Source organism: Chelonia mydas, chromosome 18 (genome assembly GCF_015237465.2).
Source record: "Chelonia mydas isolate rCheMyd1 chromosome 18, rCheMyd1.pri.v2, whole genome shotgun sequence".
In the NCBI taxonomy this organism is placed as follows: Eukaryota; Metazoa; Chordata; order Testudines; family Cheloniidae; genus Chelonia; species Chelonia mydas.
Window position 1 is genome coordinate 6,150,660 of NC_051258.2, and position 27,084 is coordinate 6,177,743.

General features: G+C 43.3%; 1 protein-coding gene across 8 annotated transcripts in view; it reads right to left on the reverse strand.

Moving 5' to 3' along the window:
* Positions 1-1,403: 1,403 nt before the first annotated feature.
* The window catches only part of FBXO42 (F-box protein 42), a 100,595-nt gene continuing 74,914 nt past the window's right edge, over positions 1,404-27,084 (reverse strand). For 4 of the 8 annotated variants that reach the window (XM_043531732.1, XM_043531735.1, XM_043531733.1 and 1 more), the window contains 6 exons: positions 12,115-12,268; positions 9,993-10,103; positions 9,023-9,119; positions 7,735-7,791; positions 7,083-7,199; positions 1,404-6,814 (listed from right to left, as the gene is read on the reverse strand). In XM_043531732.1, coding sequence (XP_043387667.1) covers positions 5,699-6,814; positions 7,083-7,199; positions 7,735-7,791; positions 9,023-9,119; positions 9,993-10,103; positions 12,115-12,268 — 1,652 coding nt within the window. In that variant the 3' untranslated portion in view covers positions 1,404-5,698. Of the gene's footprint in view, positions 6,815-7,082; positions 7,200-7,734; positions 7,792-9,022; positions 9,120-9,992; positions 10,104-12,114; positions 12,269-12,848; positions 12,903-27,084 lie in introns of all 8 variants that reach the window. The other 4 variants (XM_037880949.2, XM_037880950.2, XM_037880951.2 and 1 more) reach the window with 2 other exon arrangements.

The following is a 27,084-nucleotide window of genomic DNA, read 5'->3' on the forward strand; positions in this document are numbered from 1 at the left end:
AGGGTTGTGATAACAGTCCCTTTTTTCCCCTCTTACGTAAAGGGGTTTCCATTACCAACTTCAAACAGTAACATTTCCCACGGGCACTCCATTGAAAAACAATGGCTCAACCCTTATGCATCACAGCCAAGTTTCGTGAACATTTCCCTTACCCTAGAGCAGAAGAAAAGCCTGTACTAGTGACTATCATTCAGACAGTTGCTCCTCTTAGCACCACACATGACCCACATCAACATGGATCTTAGTTTAATTAAGCCCTTGCCCTTTAGATGGGTAAAAACCAAAGACCCATGGGGAATTTTCAGAGGCAAAACCAAACCAAAAAGTAGACACCTGCCATCTATGCCTTTGAAAAAATCTTCCCCCATTGTATAGGGATGCGCTGCATGTTTTTGCCACATCACTTTATTGTTGGACATTTAATTGTATATTGGGGGTATAATTCCCCCTCCCTTCAGATCCCAATCTTGGCTGTACCACAAAATCTGCCATGGTGCCGTCTGAATTGGTTAGTAAATGGTCCTGAAAAGGGAGGAAAAAAATTGCACTCAAGCCCTGATTTAGGGACGCACTGAAGTGAATGGGGCTCAGCGCATTACTGTGGGTGCTTAGGACCTCTGAAAGTAAGTCACCCAGCACCCCATGAGACAAAGGGTTGCCTGATACACTAGATCAAGTTTTCACTGTATTTGGACACTGTACCCCTGTGCAAGAATGTAGGTGAGATTTGAGAGAGGCTAAGCAAGTTGGGTCCCGATCTTGCACCAATGAAGTCAATGGGAGCTTCACCATGGAGTTCACTAGGTGGGGGATTAAGGTCTTGGGCCCCAACTCCCACTGAATTGCAATGGGAACTGAGTGCCCAAATCCCTTTGGCTCCTTTGAAAATAGCCAACCTCTGTCATTTTAGTTATTTCAAAGTTGTGTTAAGCCCTTTAAGGGGCAGCCGAGAAATTGGAAAAAGACAACTCATCATGTGAGGGCATAGCCCCCCCAGTGGCCTCACAAGGCATAGGATCAGAGATAGCAAGGTACAGAGCCAACCAAAGGGCGCTGAGGATCTCATAGTAGGAATTGCCTGACTCCGGCCCACTTATTCAAAAGGAATCGTATCGTCCTCTTGTAAGGGAAGGCAGTGCAACGAAACAGATACATTTAACTGAAACAATAAAACTCCTCCCCGTCTCAATTTAAATCTCAAAACTTAACCCTTAAGGCTTGTCCGCTGTCTGTCATAGCAACAAGCCCTTAGGACAAGGCGGGGGGGTGGGGGGGTTGGAGAAAAAACGGCACAGAGGGAGCAAGATGTGGGAAGAAAACCAATAGATGCCACTGGAACAATATACAGAGTTTACATGAAAGCTAGTTTTAAAACCCAGTCATTTAAAAACAACTGCCAGCCATCTTTTTATTATTATTTATTTGTTAAATTGCTAAAAATTCATTGGGGGGAAAACATTAACAAAAATGAAATTTACACATTTAAATATCAATGAAATCCACTTTTCATTCCTACACTTGGATGAGCCTAAAATGACGAGTAGGGCAAAGTCATCCTGTACACCTGAGTCACAGCACCAGCGACATTGGATCACACTTTGTGCGTATTACACGAAACCTGTTTGTCTGGGGACAGGATGGGGGAGGAAATAAAGACCCACATTTCTGTCATTCATAGAGACCACTTTGGGAACCATGTTGAAACCATGCAGAACATGCCTTCTGCAACACACACAGGGCAGAGGAGGGAAAGGCAAAGGGACTGCTTTTTGTGTTCCTGGGTCCTTCCACTCCAGTCTGCTGAGCTAGCAGAACATGAATGTGTTGGTAAAGAGGCCACAAATGAAGCAAAGCAGTGAAACATCATCATGCCAGGATCACCACACGGACTAGAACAGATGGAAATATGAATTGGGAAATGCCACAAGCAAGACCGGGAAGACCCCTTACAGTTTCCATGTGGCTTGCAATCTGGTATGAAGCTATTATAATTGCCCATAGAATTATCCAGACCACTTCCTATGTCACTTTGTACAGTTTTATCTTCTGCAGTGAACTTCGAGCACTTGAGGGCTGGGGTATGATGTGTGTGTCTGTGGGGAAGGGTATAAATCCTATAGTGACAGACATCAGTGTAAATTCACTAGCAGTTGGCTTTTTAAAACTTTCAGTTTTTGCTCTCAAACAACCCTGGGTGAAAGACAGACATGCAAATGAAACATGTCAATCTCATCCTGTATAGGGAAATCACAATGGAGTTCTGATCAAGCTGGGGCAGAGGAGGAAAAAACAAAAACAAAAAACCCCCGAACACTGGCTACCCACCTCTGCTACGTTAAGCAACAGCAGTCAACCCAATGCCATCATCATGAAAGGCCCCTCTGGAGCCATAGAAGGGGTTAAAGCTTGAAGAGGAACATTTTAAATATTGATAAAGATACTGTAAGGTGGGATGTCTCATTTAATTGAGACAAAACTGGCTTACATGTTAAATATAATCAGAGCTGGACTTAATAAAGATTCTATATAACAGCATTAAAGGTGCATTCAAATATAGCTCACACCCTCAAAATCAATTTTTCAAGGCTCAAGTGACACTGGAGGATCTGGGAGATAGACCAGGTTTGCATTAAACCCAGTCCAGCATTAACAAACCAACAGTGGCTGAATTTGTTTCGTCCCGTAAAAGGGTTTCAAACCACCCCACCACAACCTTTGCATTTTACAAAACTGATTCTTGCACTCAAGATGAACACAGAAATTGAAGCAGTCTTGTGTGCTGAAAATGCAGTGTACAAAGAGGTACCTTCAGTGCCTTTCAGTCTAACGGAGACAGGTTTTACTGGAGGCCTGGAGATAAATATAAAGCCATGGTTGGGTTTCTTTCATTTTTAAACCATCAGGTTCAAAGAAACCATTTGGGGCTTGTTGAACAAACAAATACAGCTGGGGCAGAATGGGAAAGAATACTGGAGTTAGAGAAGGGTTTTTTTCCCTTTAAAAAGGCTTGTGATTCTAGATTTAAAAAACTGTTTTCAGTGACCACCAAAGGTCCAGCAAAACTCAGTGGCCCAGTGGAGACAGTTAAAAGTCCAAACAAAATCATATTGGAAATCTTAAAGGAGCCACTTCGTGGTACATCCAATGCAATGACAACTATCACAGATCTGCCCAGTGTGCAGGTTTCACTGTGATTAGGAAAGGATTTCCTACTTTTATGCCACATATGTATTAAGATTTATTTTGTGATTAGTCTGCTCAAGGAATACAGGCAGTTTCTGAACGTTTTCTCAGCGCTCAACCACCACTTCAGGACTATGCGTGCTCAGTAGTTAACTAAATGCTCCTCTCTCTGAACAGCCCTACAATGCACCTGGAACAGTTCTCAACATCTCTGGCCAAGGCAAAGCTGGAGACCATCGTGATATAATGAGATGAGGGAAAGTGAGCTTTGTGCTTCAGTGACCGTATTAACACCACAATGTGGTGTACCACAGGGGCAGATCACTTTCAGGCAGGTCTGGGTATTGGCTTCAAAGTGTATTTTCTAGTTCGTTATTGTCTAATGAGACATTGTGCGGCCTAGCTTGTCAGTCCCTCCCCTGCTTTTTTTAAACCAGCATTGCCAACTTTCTGAACCTGCTGGTGTGAGCAACAAGTAGTTTTTGCTTTAGAAAGAGTCGTAAAAATAATAAACCTTGAATCCTGCAATGTGTGGAGCCCCAGCAACTACAACAGGGCCCTGTGTGGGTGGAGACTATTGTAGAACAGGGGCCAACAGATTTAACAATCCACAATGTCCGATGAAAACTGCAGGCTTCAGAAGCAGCCAGGATCACAGGCTAGTGAAAGAAACCTATGGCAAACTGGTGCCCCTCTGTGGATCAGCCGGTCTCTATTGCAATTCTTCCAAGCTGCAGAGGGAAGGAAAGAGAATTCATCCAAAAGTGTACATTAAAAGGAATCAGAATTGATTTGAACTAAAGTCTTTGTTGATTTAGGTAACTGAATTCTCAGCATCAGTGATTACCCCGGAGGCTGTTAATGCTGGGCCAGCATTCCACTTCAACCCTTACTTTGCAGGTATTTGTAACTTGGCTGAAAAAATCCCTTCCAGACTAAAATTTGCCAGTTCAGTGATTGCCAAAATGTCTTGTACACTCAAAGAAAGCTATAAAAAGTTCAAAGTAATTGAAAAGAAAGCACTCTGGAGTAAGACTGAAGGAGTAGCAAACTGATAAAACGTAATCTATAGTAAAGGATGGAGCAGCAGCTTTACATCTGAATTTCCCTTGCTTTGGTTGGTTGATATAATTGTAATGTTACTTTGGATTAACGTTATTTTCTGATGCATTATCCATCAGGATAACTTTAATGTGAGCATGAACCAGGGAATTTGAACTGTAGTAACCGCATAAATTACTAGCTCAAACAAGCTATGAAAAAGAATTGAATATGGTCTGTGTGGCTACAGTTTAGCAAAGCACTTAAGTAAATGTTTAATGTCAACAGGACTTCAACATGTGCTTAAGTACTTTGAGCAATCTGAACCTGTACACATGTTCTTTCTGTTTGATAAGCAAAGATGACCTAAGACATCCCAGTGCCTGCAGGACAGTTGTCTGTACAGGTACAAGTACGGAGTCGAGCACTCTCAAGATAACAAAAGGATCCAGAACAAAATCTTATGGGGGAAAAACGTAGAAGTCAAGCTTTAAGGATGCACATAGCCACTGATTCTTATAAAACATCCTAACCACGCATGTACAAATCATTCTAAAATTGTGATTTCCATTATTTACTGTTTTCAAATGTCAATGATGTATTTGTATGCACTATTTCGGCAGCTTGCAACTCAAGACCGTCAGGGGTTCCAAAGTCATCAATCCAAGCTGTTGGTTTGATCTAGTGCAGGACTTTACCCGGTGGAATACTAAGGTGGGCTGTATAAATTTAATTCTGGATGATCCTGGCATTTCAATGTCAAACTGTCCTTTCTCCCTTCTAACTCTCTCATTGTATCGGACAAGAATAGTTCTATCAGGCCAAAGCATTTAGGAAAAAAGGCATCTGTGTCATTTTGCAGATTAAGGATTACAGTAATGGCTGCAATACTGGTAGATTAAAAAAAGCGCTATTTTCATTATGCAGCCACATTCAACAGATAAGCATGAGTATTTGTCAGTGCATACAAGCACACAGCCTCCTGTCTGCAGCTATTCAGTATGTTCTTCGAAGACCATTCTTACCAGCATCCCTATAGGAACTGCAATTGTAGAGAGAGAGAGGAGGGCCCCTCTATACTCCTGAAAAATTCTGAAGAAGTTATTGGATCCTAGAAGTTTTCCCACCCACTCACCCCAAATTCTTGGTCTAGTTACCAGCAAAGGATAAGGCGCAGTGAAGCTCCTGCTAGAACACAGCAACAATTCATCCCACTGGAATGGAGATTTCTCCCCATTTGTAAACAGAATATTCTCTCTTTTTTTTTAAAAATAGGACTTTCTGAACCAAGCCCAGAGCCAGGATCATAGACTGGAAACTGGAGGGCAGCGCTGAAACTGTGTTTGGATTTTATTGGTTTGTCGTTCCCTAGTTCACAGTTTAAATGCCTGCGTGACAGAGAAAGGGTTAAAAAAAGAAAGCCATGGTAAGGGGGTGGGGCAGGAAGGGAAGGGGTTGAACAGCTTTTGCCACATTATCTTTTTGCTCGCACAAAGTACAAGGCATTTGTTTTGGGATAGTACTTCACGTTTTGTTTCTTGTCCATTAGGCCACCGAATATGATCAGTTCCCCCCTGCCTTGCACTACAGTGTGTAGGCTGGTCTCTGGTGGCCCCACCACGGAACTGCTATTAAACACTTTCCATTTGACTTGCCCTTTCTCCTTGGTGTCTTTAATGTCTAGCACATACATCTGCATGGGTTTGCAGTTCATGCTTTGATACAAAGGCTTGCCGACATTCAGAGACTGCGGTGGATGGTGGCCCAAGCGACGAGCGATCGGAGGTAAGGAATGGCCATCCCCTTGGGCGGAGCCTGGGCGTGGTGCTGGCGCCACCTCGGCACTGCTCCCACTCTGGCTACCAGGGGATCCTGGTGAAGACACCAAAGGAGGACTTAATGCTGCTGAACCAGATGCACCTTTGGAAGACAGGGCCTTGACAGCCTCCAGGCTTCTTCGGAGTGCACCTGGTGACACCGCCCCTGGTAGGGAACTAGTGATATGAGGTGGGGTATGGATTCCGTTTGTCTGCTCTGGGGGATTTCTCATGCTTCCACCAACTGTCCTATTGTCCACAGCATCCATTTGACAGCTAACAGAACCTGGTTTCTGATCCCAATTCAAATCTACAGACCCTAAGCGTAGATCTTTCTGATCTGGTAGCGATCCTCGTCGCGGCGCCAGGGAAAGTCCAACTTTCAGGTCATATCCTTCAGCAGCAGAAGGTGTGCTGGGCGATATGGCCTGTACAGGACTGTCCAATGAAGCACCCCCCACCGCTGTGGCTCCAGGGGATAAACTCCCACCGTTCAGTACAGGTGACCCATCCCCTCTGGATGGGGACAGGCTCCCTTCCCGGGAGCCTGATGGTGTCTGTCTTTGTGCTCTAGGTCTCAGGGTGCCCCAGCGGCCATTCACACAAGGAGCTTCGTCGGCGTTCCTGACTGGAGACTGAGAGCGGTATTCCCGTGTTTCAGGAACCAGGGCTGGCGGCGTGGCACTGATAGGAGACGGGCGAGAGTTCAAGCTGGGGCTAAGTGGAGCTCTCCCGCTGGGAGCCTGGCTGAAGACCACAACACACTGTCCCACCTAAAAGACAAAAAATGGAGCGCACTATTACAAACTGCTGCAGAGATGTTCCTAAACCCCTACGGGTGTGTTAGTGCATTGGTGAAAAACGTATGCTGGAAACCAAACATCCAATGAACCAGCAGTCACGGGATATTCCACATGAGAACACCCTAGCAGAGATCATATCATGTTAACGAGCCAGGAGATCCGATTCAAATAAATAAGCTTTCCTTCATGACTAATTCCTCTTCGTAATACCACCCTGCCCCATTTCTGACCCCCTTACCCTGCATGCTGGATGACACCATAGTTCAGGGGCTCCATGGTCTTCATTTTCCACTTTCAATGGCTGCCATATCCAGGGGTTTGTGCGCATGTGCAGTAGCCAAGCATCCTTAAACAGCTGCGAAGAAAAGTGTGACAAAACCAGAAACTTAGGCTTAGTGCAGAGAGATCTTCCCCAGAAACAAAGATTTCCAGAAGCCATCTTCCTACAGATGGCAAGGAATCCTGGCCTGGAAGTGAAAGCACAGGATGGGTATTCCGGGTTCTATCCCTGACTACCACTGTGGGATTTTAAGGGCAAGTCACCTCTTTGTGCCTTAAGTTTCTCATCCAATTTCTAATTCTGGCCTATCGCAGAGGGCATGTTTGTAAACTGCTCTGAGATGCCTGCATGGGTGCTAGAGACCTGCAATGCATTTTATTAGGAGTTATTTATGGGTAACTATAGCACGGTTGACAACTACATGAAGTCTACAATTCAGCTGCCAAGCCCACCAGTCAAGATTGCTCTGCAGCACACCAAGAAGTTGACCTATGGAGCTGCTGTTATGATAACGTGCAACTATGACCACTATGGCCGTATACAGAAGCTTGTGTCATACAAGGAAGGGGCACACATTCGGTGTTCGTGCTTGCACACTTTATATACTTACTGCATTTGGACCGCCACAACCACCAAGGATTAAAATGGTTTCATCATCTATAATGATCTAAAGGGGTAAAGAAAAGTATTACAGATTTGGGAGAATACAACAATATTTTAAGCAAGACCATCACTGCTTTATCATGAAGCTGTGTGGTTTTGCAGGACCCTAGGCAAAGCAACATCCTCATCCAGCTCCCTCAATGTACCCATCACATCCTTCCTGCCCCAGCCTACTCACAGAACCTCCTTTAAGGGCTGGCACAACCTCTCCTCTCTCACCAGCCTGTCTGAAACTCTGACACCTTTGTGACTCCACCTAATATACATGGACAATGAATCCAGGAGGTGGAGTCAAAATGCAACTTGCTAAGTGGAGGGAACTAGTTAGGGAACTTAACTCTGTTCATTTAGCACTCAAATGCCCATGGTCTGTATTTATATGGCCCCCATCACCATGCTATCTGAGTGGTATGGTGAGGAGAGCAGTATCAATGCCCTGCTGGTACCAAAGTCAGACAGAATCATAGAATATCAGGGTTGGAAGGGACGTCAGGAGGTCATCTAGTCCAACCCCCTGCTCAAAGCAGGACCAATCCCCAATTTTTGCCTCAGATCCCAAACAGCCCCCTCAAGGATTCAACTCACATCCCTGGGTTTAGCAGGCCAATGCTCAAAGCCACTGAGCTATCCCTCCCCCTGTCATTCCCAGGACAGGAGATGGGGAATCTGGGGCGACGCTCTGGCATGCATGCTGTAGGGCTTATGCAGGGTGTCAAGGTGGGCTCCAGAGAACTAATGATCTTACTGGGCATTGTCCATGTCAGTTGAAATCTGAAATCTGGTGGGTCTGGTAATCCATGGGGTCCCCCACAGGGCAAGCAGAAATGGATCCTTTATATGTTGAGACAGACTGCAGTATTTTGCTTAAAATGTTAAAATGGGAAGGTTTGTTTTTTAGACATGTTAATCACAAGTCTTGGCACATACACAAAACACCGAGATATTTACAAACTGGCTCAACATCAAGAAGTTTTAAAAATGCATCCTCTCAAAGCGGTGAAATAGGTGGAAAGGGGGCAAAGGCCTGGCATGCTGAGACTGCAAAGATGGCTCAGAAAGGGGGAATTACTTTTTAGAAGCCCCTCGGGTGGGGATGGGAAGCTGATCACAAAATGAGCGATGGGATTTTGCTTCTCTAATTTATCCTTGACACTTTGTGCAGGCAGCTAGAGCTCCTTGTAGAGCTCACCGCAAGGTACTGCAATGTTTGCTGAATAACTGCAGGAGACAGTCACCTGAGATTGGCCGCCACGTGGGTGAGGGGTAGGCCCAGAGATGTTTGGCTTCGACCAAGCCCACTGCTCGAGATCCAGAACCCAGACGTCATTACTCCTGCAAGGACAAGATGACAAAATGGAACCAGAGGTACAGAGACCCAGTCCCTTGGGATCTCAAATAAGCAACAGTTAGGAAGACTGCAGCACTGTTCTCATTAGACAGTAGTGCTCAAACCTCGGGGCACATTAGCAGAGTTAAACTGATTCCTCCCACAAGCAGGGGATGTGTGTGTATTGGTGTGTCACACAGGTTACCACAGAGAAGGGAACCAGTAATGGGACAGCAGCCAATCAGGAGCATGCATCAAGTACTGATTAAGCTTTGTTCCAAGACAGGGCAGCAATGGGGAGGTGGGGAGCAGCAGGCCCAAGGCTTCACAGACACGCCGCAATTTAGTATTTTCATAAATACAAGCTTTCCCACCCAGAGCTGAAACCATGCGCCAGGAACCTGACTTCCCCTCCCTTATTCCAGTCCAGGGCACTTTCTTGAACGGAGCTTGCTGACGCAGCGCACTGTGAAGTGGATAAACTGCCCTTAGCAGAGACCGCTAAATTCACTTTCATTTTAAGAGCCATTCTGACCTCGAATCCTCCCAGGTGGAAGTCTAGGCCTCCATGTGGGTGGACCACGGCACACAGCCTCACTGACTTCACTGGAGCTCCATGTGGGCTCAGTGGTTTCACTAAACAATGCTTATCAACTTCACAACGTGGTATGAATCAGCAAAATGAACCAGCTCAGCTCTAGAGACTGGCACAGCAGAGGGGGAGGGTAGGATCATGATGCACTATCACAGCTCTGGGTGAAAAGCTTGCATCAATTCTGCCCCACGCCGTACTTGACCCTACCCAATGTTTGTTCCTCATTTTTCACGTTCACAGGATTCCCAGTAATACCTCTGAGGGAAAAAAGTTATAAACTTACATTTGCCGAGATCCTAGGGAACCTCCAAAGACAATCATTTTGTCGTCTATTACACAAGAGGAGTGGCCTGCCATGGGAGGGGGGCCGTGTGTTGTCACTATGCAGTTCCACCTAAGGAAACAGGTGACGATACATTAAAATCTGTGAATTATGTTACAAATTCCCCTCAGATTTCTCCTCCAGAGATGAAAAAGGCAAATGGCCAATTTTTTTTTAGAAACAAACAGTCTTACACCCTTAAATGGAAAACTGCCTCCTGAGAAAGTGCACTGGCTCATGACTTTCTGGTGTTGCAATTTCTAGCCCCCGAGATCTAAACGCTGCCTTATTGAAAAGGGGGGCGCTGTATCATTTGTTATGTGTCAAATACCACAGAGGCCACCAAGAGTGTGGAGAGCAGGGATTTATAAAATGTAAATGAACATGAAATAAAACAAGGTGATGACGCAAACAACGAAAAGACAGAAAAAGGATAAACCTGAGATAGAGCATTTTGACTAAATGCTCTGGTACCAGAATAGCAACACTATTTGAATGGAGGGAAGACGAAGTTTAGTTTGGAACCAAAACAGGTCTGAAGTTAATGATAATACGTAGTACTGTTTTCAAACTAAAGTACAGCCAAGGCACTTCAGCTCATACTGAAGTGTAGTTGTGCTGGGAAAGTCAGTTGTCAGAGAACACGCTAGCAACATGGAAAAGAAAATACATTTACTTTGTTGGCTCTAGATCTGTACCAAATAAATCCCTTTGGGGAGGAAACATGTTTCTAGCTCCTTAAGTGGGCATAGCACTTTACAGGCAAATACGAAGGAAAGGCCCTCTATGCAATCCGAAGAGCAGAGAAATCAGCAATTCAAAAGAATTAGCTCAAGTCTTAATAATGTCACAAGAAACAGCAGGTTCATAAAAGACATTTTATTACAGAGAAGAAAACCTCATGGAAAAACGTCTACAAAGACCAAATATGACTAAAAGCTAGTATTTGAAAATGTTAACTTGCTGTAAACTGTTTAACATGACAAGGAAAGAGGATCTTAAATTGGTAGTACTGGTATTTTCAATGAAATTTGTCCTCAACTATTATCATTAACTATTTACCTACAGCACACTAAAGACACTGCCCACAACTGCAATAGATAACTGAGCCTTTTGGTGATTAAATGCCCATATGAAACAGAGGTAGGATTCATCGCTACTTTAGTAAGGCATTAGCTCACATACAACATACTTCCCTTCAGAACTGATGTATGTGAGCACTTATTCTGGGAAGGGGGGGCTAGAAAAAGAGTTTTGCTACCATCTTTAATATATTTTTCTGATGTTCCTAGCTAATCTTAAAGTCTGACAGAGCAGGCAGCAATTCAGAAATAGGAGGTCTGCCTGCCTGGACTGGCTACTGGAGCAAGCTTCGCCACCATCTCCTATGACCCCAGACCTCCTCCATCCTAATCCTGAGATATGTCCTGACCAGACGGGGCCATACAAGGGAGATACAGATGACACTTCCACCTCCGCAGCTAAATCTGAAATACCACCTGGGATGTGAGACTTCGTCTGTTCCTCCTCTTCCGTTCCACGTGTCCCTTTTCTTCCTCATCTTATTCCCCTCAAATTTTTTACTTTAAGTAAAATCCCTAGGTGTTGTTAAAAAAAAAGCTAAATAGAGAGACTTTTTAAGACATAATAAAGAATCAAAATGTATGATCAAATGAACTACGTGTTCCAAATACCTACTTCTACTCTCAAACTGTGCACCTATATAGCCTCAGCAGGAAGGAGTTAAGAAAAAAAATGGATTAGTTTCATTTTAGTTCCTACTCTAAGAAAATAAGGAAGCTATGGCCATCAGGGAGCTCAGACAGTAGGACTCTTGGCTCTTCACGTCTCTGGACATTACTTCACTAGATATTTTACCCAGGGTCACAACAGCTTCAGGACATTTAACCCAAGATCAGGGAATGTTCATTTCTCCTTCCTCCTATATCTCCACAAGCAAAGTCGGTCAGAGGGATTCAGCCAAGCTTTTAAGAGCAGCTCCGTATGTACAGACAGAGTGTATGGATACACTTTCAACGTAAAAGGCATATTTCCAATCCAGCCTCTCAGGATGTTCTCTTACCAATTTTTGGAAGGCGAGTAGGTATGTATTTCATCAAAGAACCTCTCCGGCTGGTGCAGAGGGTAGGGGCTTGGCCGCGTCCACCCACCAAACAGCACAAGCAAGTCCTTATACACCACTAAAGTGGCCCCAGCCTTAGGTGACGGATAAGAACCTGGAGGGGAGCAGAGAAAGGAAAAAAGTTAGCAAACGGCATTTCAAACCAGCAGCCAAGCTGTGCACAGATCTTACTGAAATGTGACAAAATGGAACCTCCCCTCTAAAAGGCAGAGAGGAAAAGATGACAAAATTAGAGTAGGGAGCATGGGAAGAAAGCTACTGCCAATTTGTGTCATCGTAATTAGTACAAGCCTGAAAGCACATCTCACATATGGCAAAACATCTGTCAGTCAGTGACAGGAAATTACTGGCTTTCTAACATATCACTTTAAATTATTGCTTTGGTGCTGAATAAAAGCAATAATTATCTCCAAATAACTAGTAACTTTTCCCCAAGGAATATCTCCTGGGTACTTACAAGCCACAGCATATTATGAATCTCATTTTACAGAGCTAGGAAGTTGCAAAATTAACCCTACATATTCCCAGCAGGGATTAACAGTCACATCTCAGAATCTGGAGCAATGGTAGACTGCAGGTTACAGATGGCAGGAGAGAATTCTTACAGTACAAAGCACCGTATCTAACAAGTAAGTTATCTTTGATTTACTCCATTTAAAATTCTAAAGGCTTACGGGTCCCAGTCTTGGTTATGTAGCTCAGATGAGGCACTCTGGGCTGTACTGCTGCTGCGTGTAAACAGAGGGAAAAGTGGCTGTATCCCAGGGCTTGAAATCTGTTGCAACATATTACCCAAGATCAGATGGCTTTTATTTTCTATTTTACTAAATCAGACAAAGAACATTGATCTCACCTCACACTCCACGCCACCACTACATTACTGAACTAACTGGTTATCGTAGAATCATAGAATATCAGGGTTGGAAGGGACTTCAGGAGGTCATCTAGTCCAACCCCCTGCTCAAAGTAGGACCAATCCCCAATTTTTGCCCCAGATCCCTAAATGGCCCCTTCAAGGATTGAACTCACAACCCTGGGTTTAGCAGGCCAATGCTCAAACCACTGAGCTATCCCTGCCCCCAATAAATTATAAAAGTTATAATCTTGACTTTTTTTTTTGAACATCTTGTCTTTGTAATTAGTTGTACTACTCAGAATTGGTTCTTAACATGACTATTTTTGAACTGGCCAGAGATAGTCTTCTCCAAGGCAGAGAGAGTCCTCTCCGAAGAACAGTTAGAAAAGGATCACATCCCTTTGAACTATCAGGGAACCTGCCACAATTCACTGAGAAAATACAAACTTTCCTTGTGCTAACAGGCCGAGGTGCTGCACCATGTGTGACCTTGCTGAACAAACAATCTGAGGTATAAAACATTCTGTATTACTTCCCAGTCAAATATTAAAATTGTCCCAGACAGAATAGACACAGTGACACTTCCCCCCAAATACTCCCATGTCCATCAGCAGATCTGAAGTGATTCCCTGTACTCTGCAGAGAAGCTTTCTAGCACCTTCTCACAACAGTACCCTGTAGCAAGGTCATAATGACAATCTGTAAGGAGACATCACACAAAGCAAGGATAAAAACCTAACTGTGCCCACAATTAGAAAGAGAAATTAGAAATGCACACTTAAGCAAGCCTGACTGCAGAAACTGACGTGCAATTCTAGCAAGGCCCATGCATTTGGCCAAAAATGTACTATTACCATCTAAAATGCTGAGCTAACGGACCCAAGCTAATTAGTTTACGGTCCTAATAGAGCAGTTTATACAGAGGCATATTTCAGTAGGTAATGAGACACAGAACCAAGACTCTATTTTTGAGAAGTGAAAACAGCTATTTAAACACTCCTACCTTACAGGGGACTTGTGAAATTTCTCTCAATGTTTGTAAAATGCTTTGAGAGCTTTGGATATAAGGTGCTACAGCTGTGCAAAGTCATTAGTCCAAGCCTGAATCTCAAGTGACAGGAAGTTCGAAGCCTACATGAAAGCATCCCCCACACAAAACAAGACGACAGACTGTCCCCTGCGCCCCAGGATCCCTTTTTTCCAGGCATGAGCACATTTTGCTGTTGCTGTCAGATGGAGGACAAAGGGGGAAAAACATGGAGCCCAAATGGTAATTCACACACTAAAATATATTGACAGTAGTTCCAAAAATATTTAGTTTCCTTAATGACTAAAATGAAGTGGTTCAGATTTGCTCTATGCCACTGATCAAATTCTTAACAATATCCACTTTTCATTGCTAATTATTTGGCCGTACAAAATTAAATTTTCCCAACGCAACTGTTTTGCGTTAAGAGCTCCGAGAACCCACCAGTCTTAAGGAACTAGCCAAGGAGATTGTCTTCTTACACCACCGGTGCCAGGTGAATGTAGAATTAATGGATTCCCATCACAGAAAGATTTAAAATATGGTGTATGCTTAATCCCCTAGATTGGTGATGACAATAGATATTTAGCAAAAGTTTATCTCCCACTAGAAAGGCAAATACATCTTTCTTTTCTATTGAAGAATAATATAAAAATAGAACATTACTCTGTATTAAATAAAGGCTGATCAGTTCTTAAAATGGGTCAGAAATTAGTTTGAAACAAAAAAAAGTGTGCTAAGAGCTGGGAACCTGGGAAGAAATCACTACAAAAATATAACAGACTGACTTGATTCCTCTATAATGTATAGTCAGGTAAAGTGACAAATCTTGTCACTGCTATGACCTGAAGGTCAAATTCCTGACTTAGATACACACACAACCCCCAACCACGTCAACAGGAGTTGTCCATCTGTCCATGGGGGGCAGAATCTGGCCCTGACTGTTTGAGACATTTGGTCTACTAACAGATGGTGAACAGGTGCATTACTGGAGTGGGGTTTTATTCTGACACGAAGGAGAAATCACAATTTGGTAAGCCAGGAAAGTACTTTCAGAAGAGTTAATCTAGAAACCAGATAGATGTGAGACAGTTCTACATGGTTTCATGTGAAGATGGAAACATCAATCAGAGAATAGCTGTGAAAAACAAAGTACACAAGAATACACATCCACCACACTGATCAAGCTGTGACCAAGCAAGGGAGTGACAGAAGGCTGTTTCTGCTCTGAGCAATAGAATAACCACATTGCACCTTGTGGTGGCAGCAGCAGATTCTTTATCTAAAAGTCCCCAGTAGAGAAAAGGCTAACAAATGCAACTGAGAAACCGCCGTGATAGATGCTAATCTGAAAATGACTTCATCGCAACATGCTAAACCCACCATAAACTAAGCACAGTCTCCTTGGCTGGCTGTCTACTGACTCCCCATGTCACTTTGCAAGTTCAGGCATTTGAAAAGGTCAGAAGCTTCTTGGAGAAGAATATGAAACAAGAGTTCTGACTGTGGACTCCAAAGAAGGGAACTGACAGGCAGCCTTCCTGACTTCCCAAGTCTCAAGCGTGCAGAATGCAAAGATGAAGTATGCCATCAAAAACGTCACAGGGACAGGCTCAACTACTTGGAGCTGCAAAATGACTCCTTTAAACAACTTTATAAAATTTGCTTAACAGCATTTCAAAGGCAAAAATAAAGTTCTTCAACACAGGTGGGCTTATTTCTCTTTATGACTTTGTCTGTTAGAAGCAGAGTGACACAGCAGTTCTCAAACTTTAGCAACCCAAGGACCCCCATTTTGATTTCAAATTTTTCACGGACCCCAAACCCCCCACTCAGCCCCAGGCCCTGTCCCCACTCCACCCCTTCCCCCAAGGCCCTGCCCCTCCTCTTGCCGCCCCTGCTTCACCCCTGCCCTTCCTCCTTCCGCTCCCTCCCCCGAACGCACCCCATCCCCACTCCTCTCCCTCCCTCCCAGCGCCTCCTGCATGCTGGGGAACAGCTGTTCCAAGGTGTGCAGGAGGCACAGGGAGGGAGGGGGAGGAGTTGAGCAGTGGGGCCGGTGGCCCCAGACAGGATTCCTCCCCGACCCCCGAGTGCGCCCTGAATAGCTGTTCCCCAGAGTACAGGAGGTGCTGGCAGAGAGGGGGAGGAGTTCATCTCTGGGGCTTGCAGACCCCCTGGAGTACCCTCATGGACCCCCAGGGATCCATGGACCCCAGTTTAAGAAACGCTGCACTACAAGGTGAGTTGTCAACCACAGACAGATCTAGTGGGCTCTGTTTTAGAATAAATTACTAGCTACATTCATCAGCTGACTGTGCTGACTTCTGGATACTTCCCACTTCGACCCTGCTCACCACTGATACTGATGTAAAGAGTCTTTACGGGAAGCACAATTCTCGGATCCTTTTCCTTGAGGGTAAGGATTTCAGCATGCAGAGGGCCTAGCAATGACTAAACATTTTAAGGACACACCGCATTGCACCTTTTTGCTTGGCGAGATGCTTCTGCCAGGCTTCTGGTTACTTAATTTTCAACTGATGAATCTGCCAACTCACGAAGCAGACATGAATCTTTCAAAGAGGCACTCTCCAGCCTCCAGGGATGCTTTGAAAAGTATTCCCCCCCCCCCCGCCCCCCGGCCAGGTCTAGCTGAAAATTTAGGTCGACCCAGCTACGTTGCTCAGGGATGTGACAAATCCTCACCCCATGGAGACAGTCAAACCGACCTAACCCCCAGTGTAGACAGCATTAGGTTGATGGAAGAATTCTTTTGCCGACCTAGCTACCACTTGTTGAGGTGGATTAACTACAGCGATGGGAGAACTGCTTCTGTGACTCTAGTGAGCAACTACACTCAAGTGCTACAGCAGTGCAGCTGTAGTGATTCTAGTCAAGACAGAGTCCCACCAGAAACTACCTAAGACAGAAGCTTATATTGCAAGTATTTTCAATGTTTAAAATACATGTACCATAGTACATTTGGGGTATGGACAGTCTAGTAGTCTCAGAGCTACATCGTGGTAGCATGTGATGTGCAAAGTTCAAAACCAGCTCTGTCCTTTTACCAGCATGACTCCAGAAGGATCAGCAGAGAAGCTCCTCAGGCCACAGAATAATCACCATGAAGTGAGGCCTTCATGATGACAAATTAAATAAGAGAAAATAAGAATGTTCTAAGGGGAAACTTCATGGACTTTCTATCTAGGGAGGTTCCAAGTCTAGATTACGATTTCGTATTCGGAAAGAGCTTTATTTAATGGTTGGAGGAGCATGCATGGCAACTGGGTCTCTAGCAACACCCCTCTCCAGCGCTATTGGTCATGTCACCTGTTTGAGAACAGCAACTCACAGCAGAGGGTGAGAATTTTCCAGAAAAACAGCAGGACCTCACAGGTTCCCACTTTCCCAAATCCCGACAGTTCATTTAACGGCTTTAGAGACATCCAGGCATGTCCCAATTATGCCTACACAGTGTGTGGAAGTGAGCCTCTCAGCCTAGGTCACAGACTCGCACTAGTGCGCTAAAAGTAACTATGTAAATGTGGCTGTTTGGCCTGGAGCACAGGCTCTGAAGCCAGGCGGTGGTGGCCTTCCAAGCCCAAGCTGCAACATCAAAGCACTGTCTGTTCAGTTCTATTTAGTGTGCTGGTACATTACCACACGTCAGTGGACCCACGCTGGCAGGCTTGCTCCCAAATGCAACATAGGCACCCACTCTCTCCTTCTCGGAAAAGGAAAGTTCTTGGTACCAACAGCCTTTAAAAAAGAACACTGAAAACAAAACTGGACAAGACACTAGAAAAGCAACAATCCTGCCTTGGCAGAGAAAGGGGCTTTATTTTACCTCTAACTTTTATTAAGCGACTTGTAAAGGTGGAGAAGCATTTGCAGAGAAGCCACCAACATGCTGCTGGGCCTTAAAAAGACAGCAAAATAACCCCCTAAAATTCAGGGATACTGGAAGTGTCAGAGATTGAAGGACCAGGGGAGTGGTGACTTTTCAACACATGCGGACACTGCCATTTTGGTAAAAGCAGAGCAGTACTGGTAAACCTTGGAGCATAAGATAAAGACACTACAATCAGAGCAATGAAATTGCAGAAAATAAGACCAACTTCTTGTCCTGAAGCCAGATTTTCCATGGGAGAAACTCTGAACAGGCGTGGGTATTCACATGGATTTCACCCTCCAGGATAATCCTGCACTTAACTCTGCATGCACTTAATCTTATCAGACACAAAGTCATTGGAACAAATTTAACTAAACTTCCTTGCCCTCTACCCCAAAGAAAGGATATAAACCAATGAGAACTGATGATGAAATCTGGATAATCAGATACATGAAGCAACATTCTGTGCCATTGTTAATCAGTGCAGATGTTTCCCAAGCTTTTTGGCCTTCTGTGAAATCAGCCAATGGCAATACATGAGCAACTGCAATGGAATGTAATTAATCAAAATTCTGTGTTTTTACAGTAAGTTTGCTACAACTGTGCAACAATTCTGAAAAGCTCATGTCTTATGACTGATTCTGTGCAATTCATCTCATAACTAACATCCATACCCGATAGCAACTCCTCCCAGGAAAAACCTGCAAAGTGAGTGGCTGTCAATCAGTTTTATAACAGATATGAGATTTAACAAGCTGTGCACATTGATGGAGAGTGTTGTACTTGCATGGCTGAAATTACTGCCTTCAACCTCTTAAAACACCACCCCAAATAATTCCCCAAAGAAAGCATCAACTGTCAAGTTACTGCTTAAATAATGCACATCCCCTGGAAAACAAAGAATTCAGAACTCCTGTTCTTCAGTACTACTTGTCAAACAATGAAATCCATTGCACTAGTTCTGAATGATCTATAACAGCTGGTCTGATGTTCAAGTCCATGTTTATCACACTGACTGCTGGGTTCACAGTGACAATTCTTAATAAGCCAGATCTTAGACCCTAGCACATGGAACTTCATTCATCTTTGCCATATGGGGCATAGCTTGGTCCCAAGGACAGGTGTGCTGTATTCAACATCATTCACTACATCATGAGGACTTCAGCACAGTTTGATATCCATAAGTCCTTGCCTTCATGATCCAGCCCACATTTTGCTCTTCAAAAGCCTTTCCCAAGCAGTTTGCTGAGTGGAGCTCTAACAACTGACAACATGAGGTGTCAGCCTGGAAGAGCAGCAGTTCAGAGGTCAGAAAGCAAAGTGACAGGCAGAGAATGAAGTTTCCTGGTGATCACAACATAAGCATCAGAATTAGGTAATACTACAGGGGAAGTGCTAGGAGAAGGAAAATCAAGAGGAAATCTCCATAATGTTCCTTGAGGGTACTGATAAACTATAGTTCCAACTCAGTCTTAAACCACAAGGTCTGGGAAATATTGTAATTCAAAATATTCAGCTCCCTTGTACCAGTGCCTGATAATCACCCTTCCTATTTCTGTCCTGAGACATTAAAAACTAGGCAAACACTGAGATTCTGAGTGGTCCCAAAAGACATGAATTTACTACTAGCCTAGACTGGGCCTTCTCAACACAAAGACCCTAAAGGAAGAGTCAAGAAAGCATTGTTCAGTTTCTCCTTTGCAGGGCCATCCTCTTTCAATGCCCCTTGTAATCTGGGTTTAGGAAAAAAACCCAGTTAATTTGCTCCTCCTGCTTCCAGGCTTCACAGTGTAGAGAAAAGGAGAGAGGTGTGCTCTCTGGAGCATCTCACATGGGAATTTAGTTTAATATAGAAAGAATTAAACAAGTTCTGAATTGCAACTTCACAATATAGTCAAAATCCATTTCAACCATAAGCTTTTCAGGGCAGGGACCCTGTCTAATGTGTCTAAGGCACCTGCACACAACTAGCAGTATATGAAATCCCAAGTATCTTTATAATACACCTCTACCTCCATATAACGCTGTCCTTGGGAGCCAAAATTTTTTATTGCGTTATAGGTGAAACTGCATTATATTGAACTTGCTTTGATCCACCGGAGCGCGCAGCCCTGCCCCTCCAGCGCGCTGCTTTACCGCGTTATATCTGAATTCATGTTCTATCGGGTCGCGTTATATCGGGGTAGAGGTGTATAAGAGCAAAGGATAAAACCTTTCCCAAGCTCCTAACTGGTCATTTGCTACAAAGCAAACTGAGGCACCCAAGAAGATCTTACTAAATAAATATGCAGCACACCTCTCAACATTAAAACACAGCTGCTTATTCAGAGAAAGGTTTCCCCCCTCTCTCTCTCTCACACTCAAGTGTGGCACTCCCATCCCTCCCTGCAAAAAGAGTTATACTGGCCCAAGGCAAGGAATATTCAGACTTTCTTCAGTGAAGGATTTAAGGTCTGATATCTTGCCACCCTACGTGCAGAACTAGAACCATGGGTTCTATCCCACTGGAAAGGGGAGATTCCCAAGCTTTCCAATGAGAATGACAGCACTTGCTTCTATCCCTGAAGATCTCAAGAGTCACAATTTTACTGTCCCATGGGAACAGAAAACTACTGATAGTCATTACTAGAGGTTCTGACTCCCTCTCTGAGCCTTGTATAATTGGATTCATGAGGCTTGTTACACTAACATTTGTCAAGAATGTTCCCACTGCTGCAATATCATTTGGGGCAGTGACAGCAAGGCTAGTGTAAACAGGACCCCGGATGTCCCCCCCCGCCCAATTTGTTATCTAAGGCAGTTGTAAACTAGTTGTTCTGTAACACGCAGCATACACAGAATGTGTGATGGTGTGGGGAAAAGGTTTTTTCAGCACTAGTCTGGGATGAGCACTAACGTAACTCGCTCGTCTCTTTGCCCCTTGTCAGTAATATCATTCCAACAGAGCGCTGAATAAACCTTGGTAAGCGGTCACCAAGTATTCCATATAAACACAATCAACTTGACAGCTAATAGCAAAGCATGAATTAAATTTCCTAAGATCAGTATTGTTTTAAGCTTTCTTTCAACTCATATGTAGAAGCAGAAAGCCAGTCAGAAAACACCCTTTACTGCAATGCTCTGCTTAATTGCCATGTTTTTTCTGCCTGATATTGTACTCTGCAGAATTCAAGTGATTTGAGTAATAGTGAAAATGCTACACAAAGCAATGCTGGGGCTAATTAAAGGCTTTCTGATCTGAAGTGGGGGCGGAGGGCTGATCAGCTCCTGCTGCTCATCTTCCCTTAAGGATGCACATGGAGAAAATGGAAATTGCTTTATTATACTACAAAGTGCTAATATAAAAATAATTGGTGGGAAGGGGGTTGGGTGTGTGTGCGGCTGAGCAGATGGGTACACTCAATTGGTTCTCTGCTCCACAGCCATCCCACTGAACAGCACTGCTAGTATGCGGCTCTGTTTTATTCACCATGTCAAAAGGAACATTTCCTCTTGGCAGGAAGAGAAATATTGCACACAAAATACCCATCAACAAGACAGTGTGGTTTACATTTTTACACCATCAAAGTGAAGCTCCTTTCCACAGCACATGTAACTCCACCCCTTTGTACATATACTGAAACCAAACCCTGAGCAGGGGAGAGCAATGGCTCTACATGCACAGCCCGACTGCACAGGCTGCAGGAGCTATACAATCCCTGGCATCATGCAGCACATTTCAAGCCCTCTGTACAGGGATTGCTGACTTGAGCGCATTTACAGCAATGAGCGAAATCTCTTGGCTCTTTCAGTCCATGTCAATAAAATCAGAGAAGTTACAGGGAATCATTTACGTACAATGTTGCTGAGTTACAGCTGCAGTGGGAACCAAAGAAATTAAATTTCATGGGTTTGTATCGAGTGAGCATCTCAACCATCACCTTGTATTTCCTTAAGAACATCCCGTTTGACTGCATATTCAAATAAGCTTGTTCACTAATTACCTATAGCATGATGCCAAAGAAGAAGAGGACACGATGGTTCTTTCAACTTCTTGTCACTGAAACAAACAGCTGTTTATTTGAACCTGGAGGACTCTAAATATACAGATGCTCATGTGCTTTTGGATCTGGTGCTCTGCACTTTCATTAGAATGGATGAAAATAAGTGTTGGGGGGAAGGATGCAAGAAAGTGGGAATCACAGCATGTACAGGTCAGATGTACCTGGAGACAGACCCTAGCAAAAAGCTCCAGAAACACACACTACATGCTGGAGTGTGGGAATTTCAGAATCCAAGCCCAGATACAATTTTTGCATTTGGTTCACATCTGTAAATCTTACTGTTAAAACCAATTGCCGCGCCCCCTAAAAAAACGTTGTGGGTGGTCACACATCTTTTAGCAAAAAAAATTGCTTAATGCTTTTTTTTTTTTTTGCTTTCAGTTCTCTTAGACCATGAAATGCACTTTTTTCCCTGTTCTGGTAAACTGCTGAAAATAAAGCTCTTTGAATTGTTCCATATGCAAAAATTCACCTTTGGGCTGCAAACAGGCCTGATTTAGGCTAGTGCTTTTTCGTTCTGGATGCATGTATCAGATCTAATGAGGTTTTTTTTCTAAGTTTGATGATGGGCAAGTAAAAACTGAAATGCTTTTAAAGTAACTAAAATAACTAAGGATGAAAAAATTCAAACAATTTAAACAGACCCCTTCTAATGACCGAAAGTACAGAACAGTCTATTGTATTTCTTTAAAGATATAATACTGATCGGTAAATATATTTTTAGTTTGAAAACACTACTACATATTAGCAATGAATTTTTTGCACTGGTTAAAGGCATACTAGTATAATTAATCTTAATTATATAATTATATAATTAATCTTAATTAATCTTTATTGAAAAAGGGTATTTTTCTTTGCATGTGACCCATGAGCATTTGTTATTTTGCCAATTTCATCGTGATCATAATGTGACTTTTCTATAATATGCTGGGACAATAGTCTTTGGAATGAGAAATTTCATTCCAAAGGGCACTCCCCTCAAAAAAAAATTAATACACACATGAAAATAGAGTTAGAACAAATGTAAAAAGAAAAGGAGTACTTGTGGCGCCTTAGAGACTAACCAATTTATTTGAGCATAAGCTTTCGTGAGCTACAGCTCACTTCATCGGATGCATACTGTGGAAAATACAGAAGATGTTTGTTTTTATATACACCAATCATGAAAAAATGGGTATTTATCACTACAAAAGGTTTTCTCTCCCCCCACAATGTATAATGTACATTGAACAAATGTATATATATTCAACCAACATTAGGGAGCATAACTAATACAGAGGCATAATAAGGGCTTTAACTTCATGGAGCAAAACCAGACAATACTAAAGCACATTTTAGCAGTATGATTATTTCAAATGATCTATTCTACTCCTACCAATAGGTGTCTCTGCAGTCCACAGTAAACATCATGCCATAGAATTTTAGAAGAGCCTCACTGTGTGGCATACAACATTAAACATTCTTTAATTCATTTCACCTGACGATCTCCATATGCTTTACAAATGTTGGCAAATTCTCAACAAAACATCTGTACTATAGGCATGACACATATTGGTACCACTTCATTCCACCACTGAAGCAGAGCCACCTCTGGGGTGGGACACAGGTATCTAAAAGTAACACTATGTAACAGTTCAGGAGAGGAAATGAACTCAGTATGCATAAAAAATTGCATGGGGAATTTAGTCAGTTTATCAGGGTGAGAATCTGGCCAAGAATCCAGGGATAAATGTTTCTACTCCAGTTAAAAATGCCACACTGGTCACGGCCTGGGCTTCATTTTTCACCTGAAAGACAGCTTCCTTGGGTACACTGATCCTAACACCATGCTGGGACACTGGTCCGATCTGCCAGGCTGATCTGCTTTCTTCCCAGGGCAATCCATTATAGATATAATAAATAGCAGCACATTTAAATATTTATGGGTTGTATGTAGGACTTTTTTGTAATTTATTTTTCTAAATCTAGAAGGATTAAGGCAACCGACTTTGAGACCAACTAAAAGCAAAGTGTTCCAAGTGGAGCCTCGTAGAAAGCTGCATAAGTAGCAGTTTAGTAGAGGCCTCGGCCATGATTTCCAAAAACAGGTGCCCAAAGGTATGCTCCCAAGTGGCTGATTTTCAGAAGCGCTGAGGACTCAGAAGTTCCCAGTGAAGTCAATGGCAGAGACTGGGTGCTCAGCACTGTTAAAAATAAGGCCATGTGTTTAGGTGTCTAAATAAGGACTTAGGAACCTAACTTTAGGTACCTATTTTTGAAAAGCTTGGTCCCATTATTTACTAACATGAACACAAATAGTTTTCCCCAATTTTGGTATAAAATGCTTGTCAGCAATATTTTCCATGTTTTCATGTAACCTGAGGTCATGTTTTAAATGAGAGTGCATTACACAAAGCTCCCAAAACCCTGAATAGTCACCCTCCTTCCACTACATGCATCCAATGAAGTGAGCTGTAGCTCACGAAAGCTTATGCTCAAATGTGTTAGTCTCTAAGGTGCCACACGTACTCCTTTTCTTTTTCCTGTTCACAGCTATCTTTACATGCTAACTTGGAGAAAACGGGGGAGAAGAGTAGCAGCAAAAAATTCCTTACACCATTCTCTGACAAGAAGGCCTGTGAAGGGAATAGTGGGAAAAATCCTTATATTACTCTCTGGAGGGATTCATGCTCATGGACCTTGTCTGTCAGAATCTAAATATGAGAAGGTTAAAGTAACAAGTTATTTTTCATTCCTTCGTACTACAACCACATTGATAAAGTCTTATGGAGGGGCTGTCTGGTTGTTTGTATACGTTTCTAAGAAAATAAAAGCAAAAACTCTCAGAAATAAAGATAAGATGCTGAATACAAGAAGAGATTTCCAAAATTACTTTTGCTGCACTAAATGAATGCTGGGGAAGGGAATCAGCAGCTCTTCAGGGTCAGCTGTCTTGAAAATTCACACTGAGTGTTTCTGGTAATGTAAACGACCTCCCAGAAACATGAATAATTCTGGCAGTCAACATAATAAAGGAGTTTGAGGAGTCTGTTTCTTTGCATCTACAATTTCATTAGCTGAGGACATGCAGGTAGGTGAATGCAGTTTCTCATGACAATTAGCCTCTGCCCCTGCACAGGATGAACTGAAAGGACTCTTACACAAAGGGCACAAGATTGCTAGTTTCCACAGGGATAAGCAGTGTAGGTGTATTTTGCTGAACACTTTTTGAAATAATTCTCATTAACAACACTTATCCATGTGATTGTAACCCAGAATCCTTCCCCTTATCAAAACTGCCTTTCCCCATGGAATGTGCATGCTTGTTTGATACTGAAGGGGTGCTGGCACTGATTTGAGCATTGAAGTATTTCTTTTGAAAAAAATTAAATTACAAACACTGATTAAAAACTAACTGTTAAGTGTTGTCTCTAATCAGGAAAGTATTCTTTGGAATGTCAAAGCCACCCCATTCCCATACATACACATTTGCTGGTCTTTACAATTGTTGCCATCAGGTAGGAAGCTTCTTCCAGCTTCTAACGTTTTCCTTTGTTAAAATCCAATCAGTTACAGGTACCTATGTGCACTCAGCACCCTTTCCGTAAGGGAAGAGATATGAGGGGAGAGCAGCTAAGAGTAAAGGGTGATCTGATGTGAGGGGCACAAGTGGAAAGACCCTATGGAAAAATACAGAATCTGTATGCTAACACAGGGACCGAGACTAATTACACAAAAGCACTAAGGTGTTCAGGTTGAAGTCCCCCAACATATATTATACAATGTTTACACAGGAATTTTCATCCTAAAGGAAAATCAGCACCTTACATTCTATGTATATACAGCCCCCACTGGGGAGCAAAGTGCAAATCAGTGCAAACCACACTGTACCACGGAGGGAAGGAGAATTTCTCCCACCCACCTTAAGAGCACTGGGGCAAGTCCCTCTTCTTACAAAAAGTGTCCTGGGATCCAGTGTCCACAGGGTAGACAGGTTCCCCATTTCTGAGATCTCATCTGAAAGACCTACCCATTACATCGCATGGAATTCAACATATCTACTCTCAGATGAATGGCTAAATCAACTCTCCCAGGACTTGAACCTGTTCCAAGGCATCGACCACTTTGATTTCCTCTCTGCATCCTGGTGATTTGGAGAAAAGGCCTTGAGATCCCCCAACACGACCAGGAAAAACAGAAGACTGCTTAAAACCTTTGATTCCTTTTGAACAATTTCTCTCCTTGTTTCCTCTGGCTGCAGTTACATTTTCTTTTCATCTGGGCAAGTCGTGCTAAACAAAGCAACAAACATTCCTACCACATAAGGCTACACTGCCAGTGGCAAGGAGCTCCAATAACTAGCACAAATCATAACTGTGAAGTGAACACTATTTCCCTAACACACAGTCCACACTATATAAAGCATGTTCTGTTGCATGCCCTTACAGCGTGCTTGTTGGTAAAAACAGGTAGTGATCTGTATGAAGGTCTAAGCTGCTTAAAGCAGAGACAGTTGTATACTGTTGGAGTTCGCACATTATGGAATCGATGCACCATGTTGAGGAATAAAAGATGGAATGCCTATTCCATTTGCCAACACCCCTTACTGGTGGTCACAAAAAAGCATACACTAAAGACACCATCTCCTCAAAAGCAACACAGAGGCGCAATGAGAACAGAAATGGATCTGTTTCTCTATGGATGCCATGCAGCCAGTGCAAAGCGGGCAGCTGATGATGGAGATGCACCAGATGAATGAGCATTTGGCACTGTGGCAAAACAGGAATGAGATCAGAGCTCATCCCAATCAGCTTCACCTTGTCTTCACCAGTAATGAGGGAGCTCAACTCCCAGCTAAAGAGCTGGATGAGGGAGCCCTCTGCATGCAGCAAGGGCACTCCAGCTGTAAAGACAGTTAGCCATTAATTGTTCTGTCCTGTTCTTATCTGCATAGACTAACCTATTCAGAGAAGGGATTTCTTCCTTCATCTTGCACTTCAGGCATGAAGTACCATGTGCACTTCAGCACAATGGATGGAGCAGTTGGTATCTCAACCTTCCTGTAGAAGAAAGTAGTGAGGACCAGAGGTGCATTTTCTTTTTGAAGGCTGAC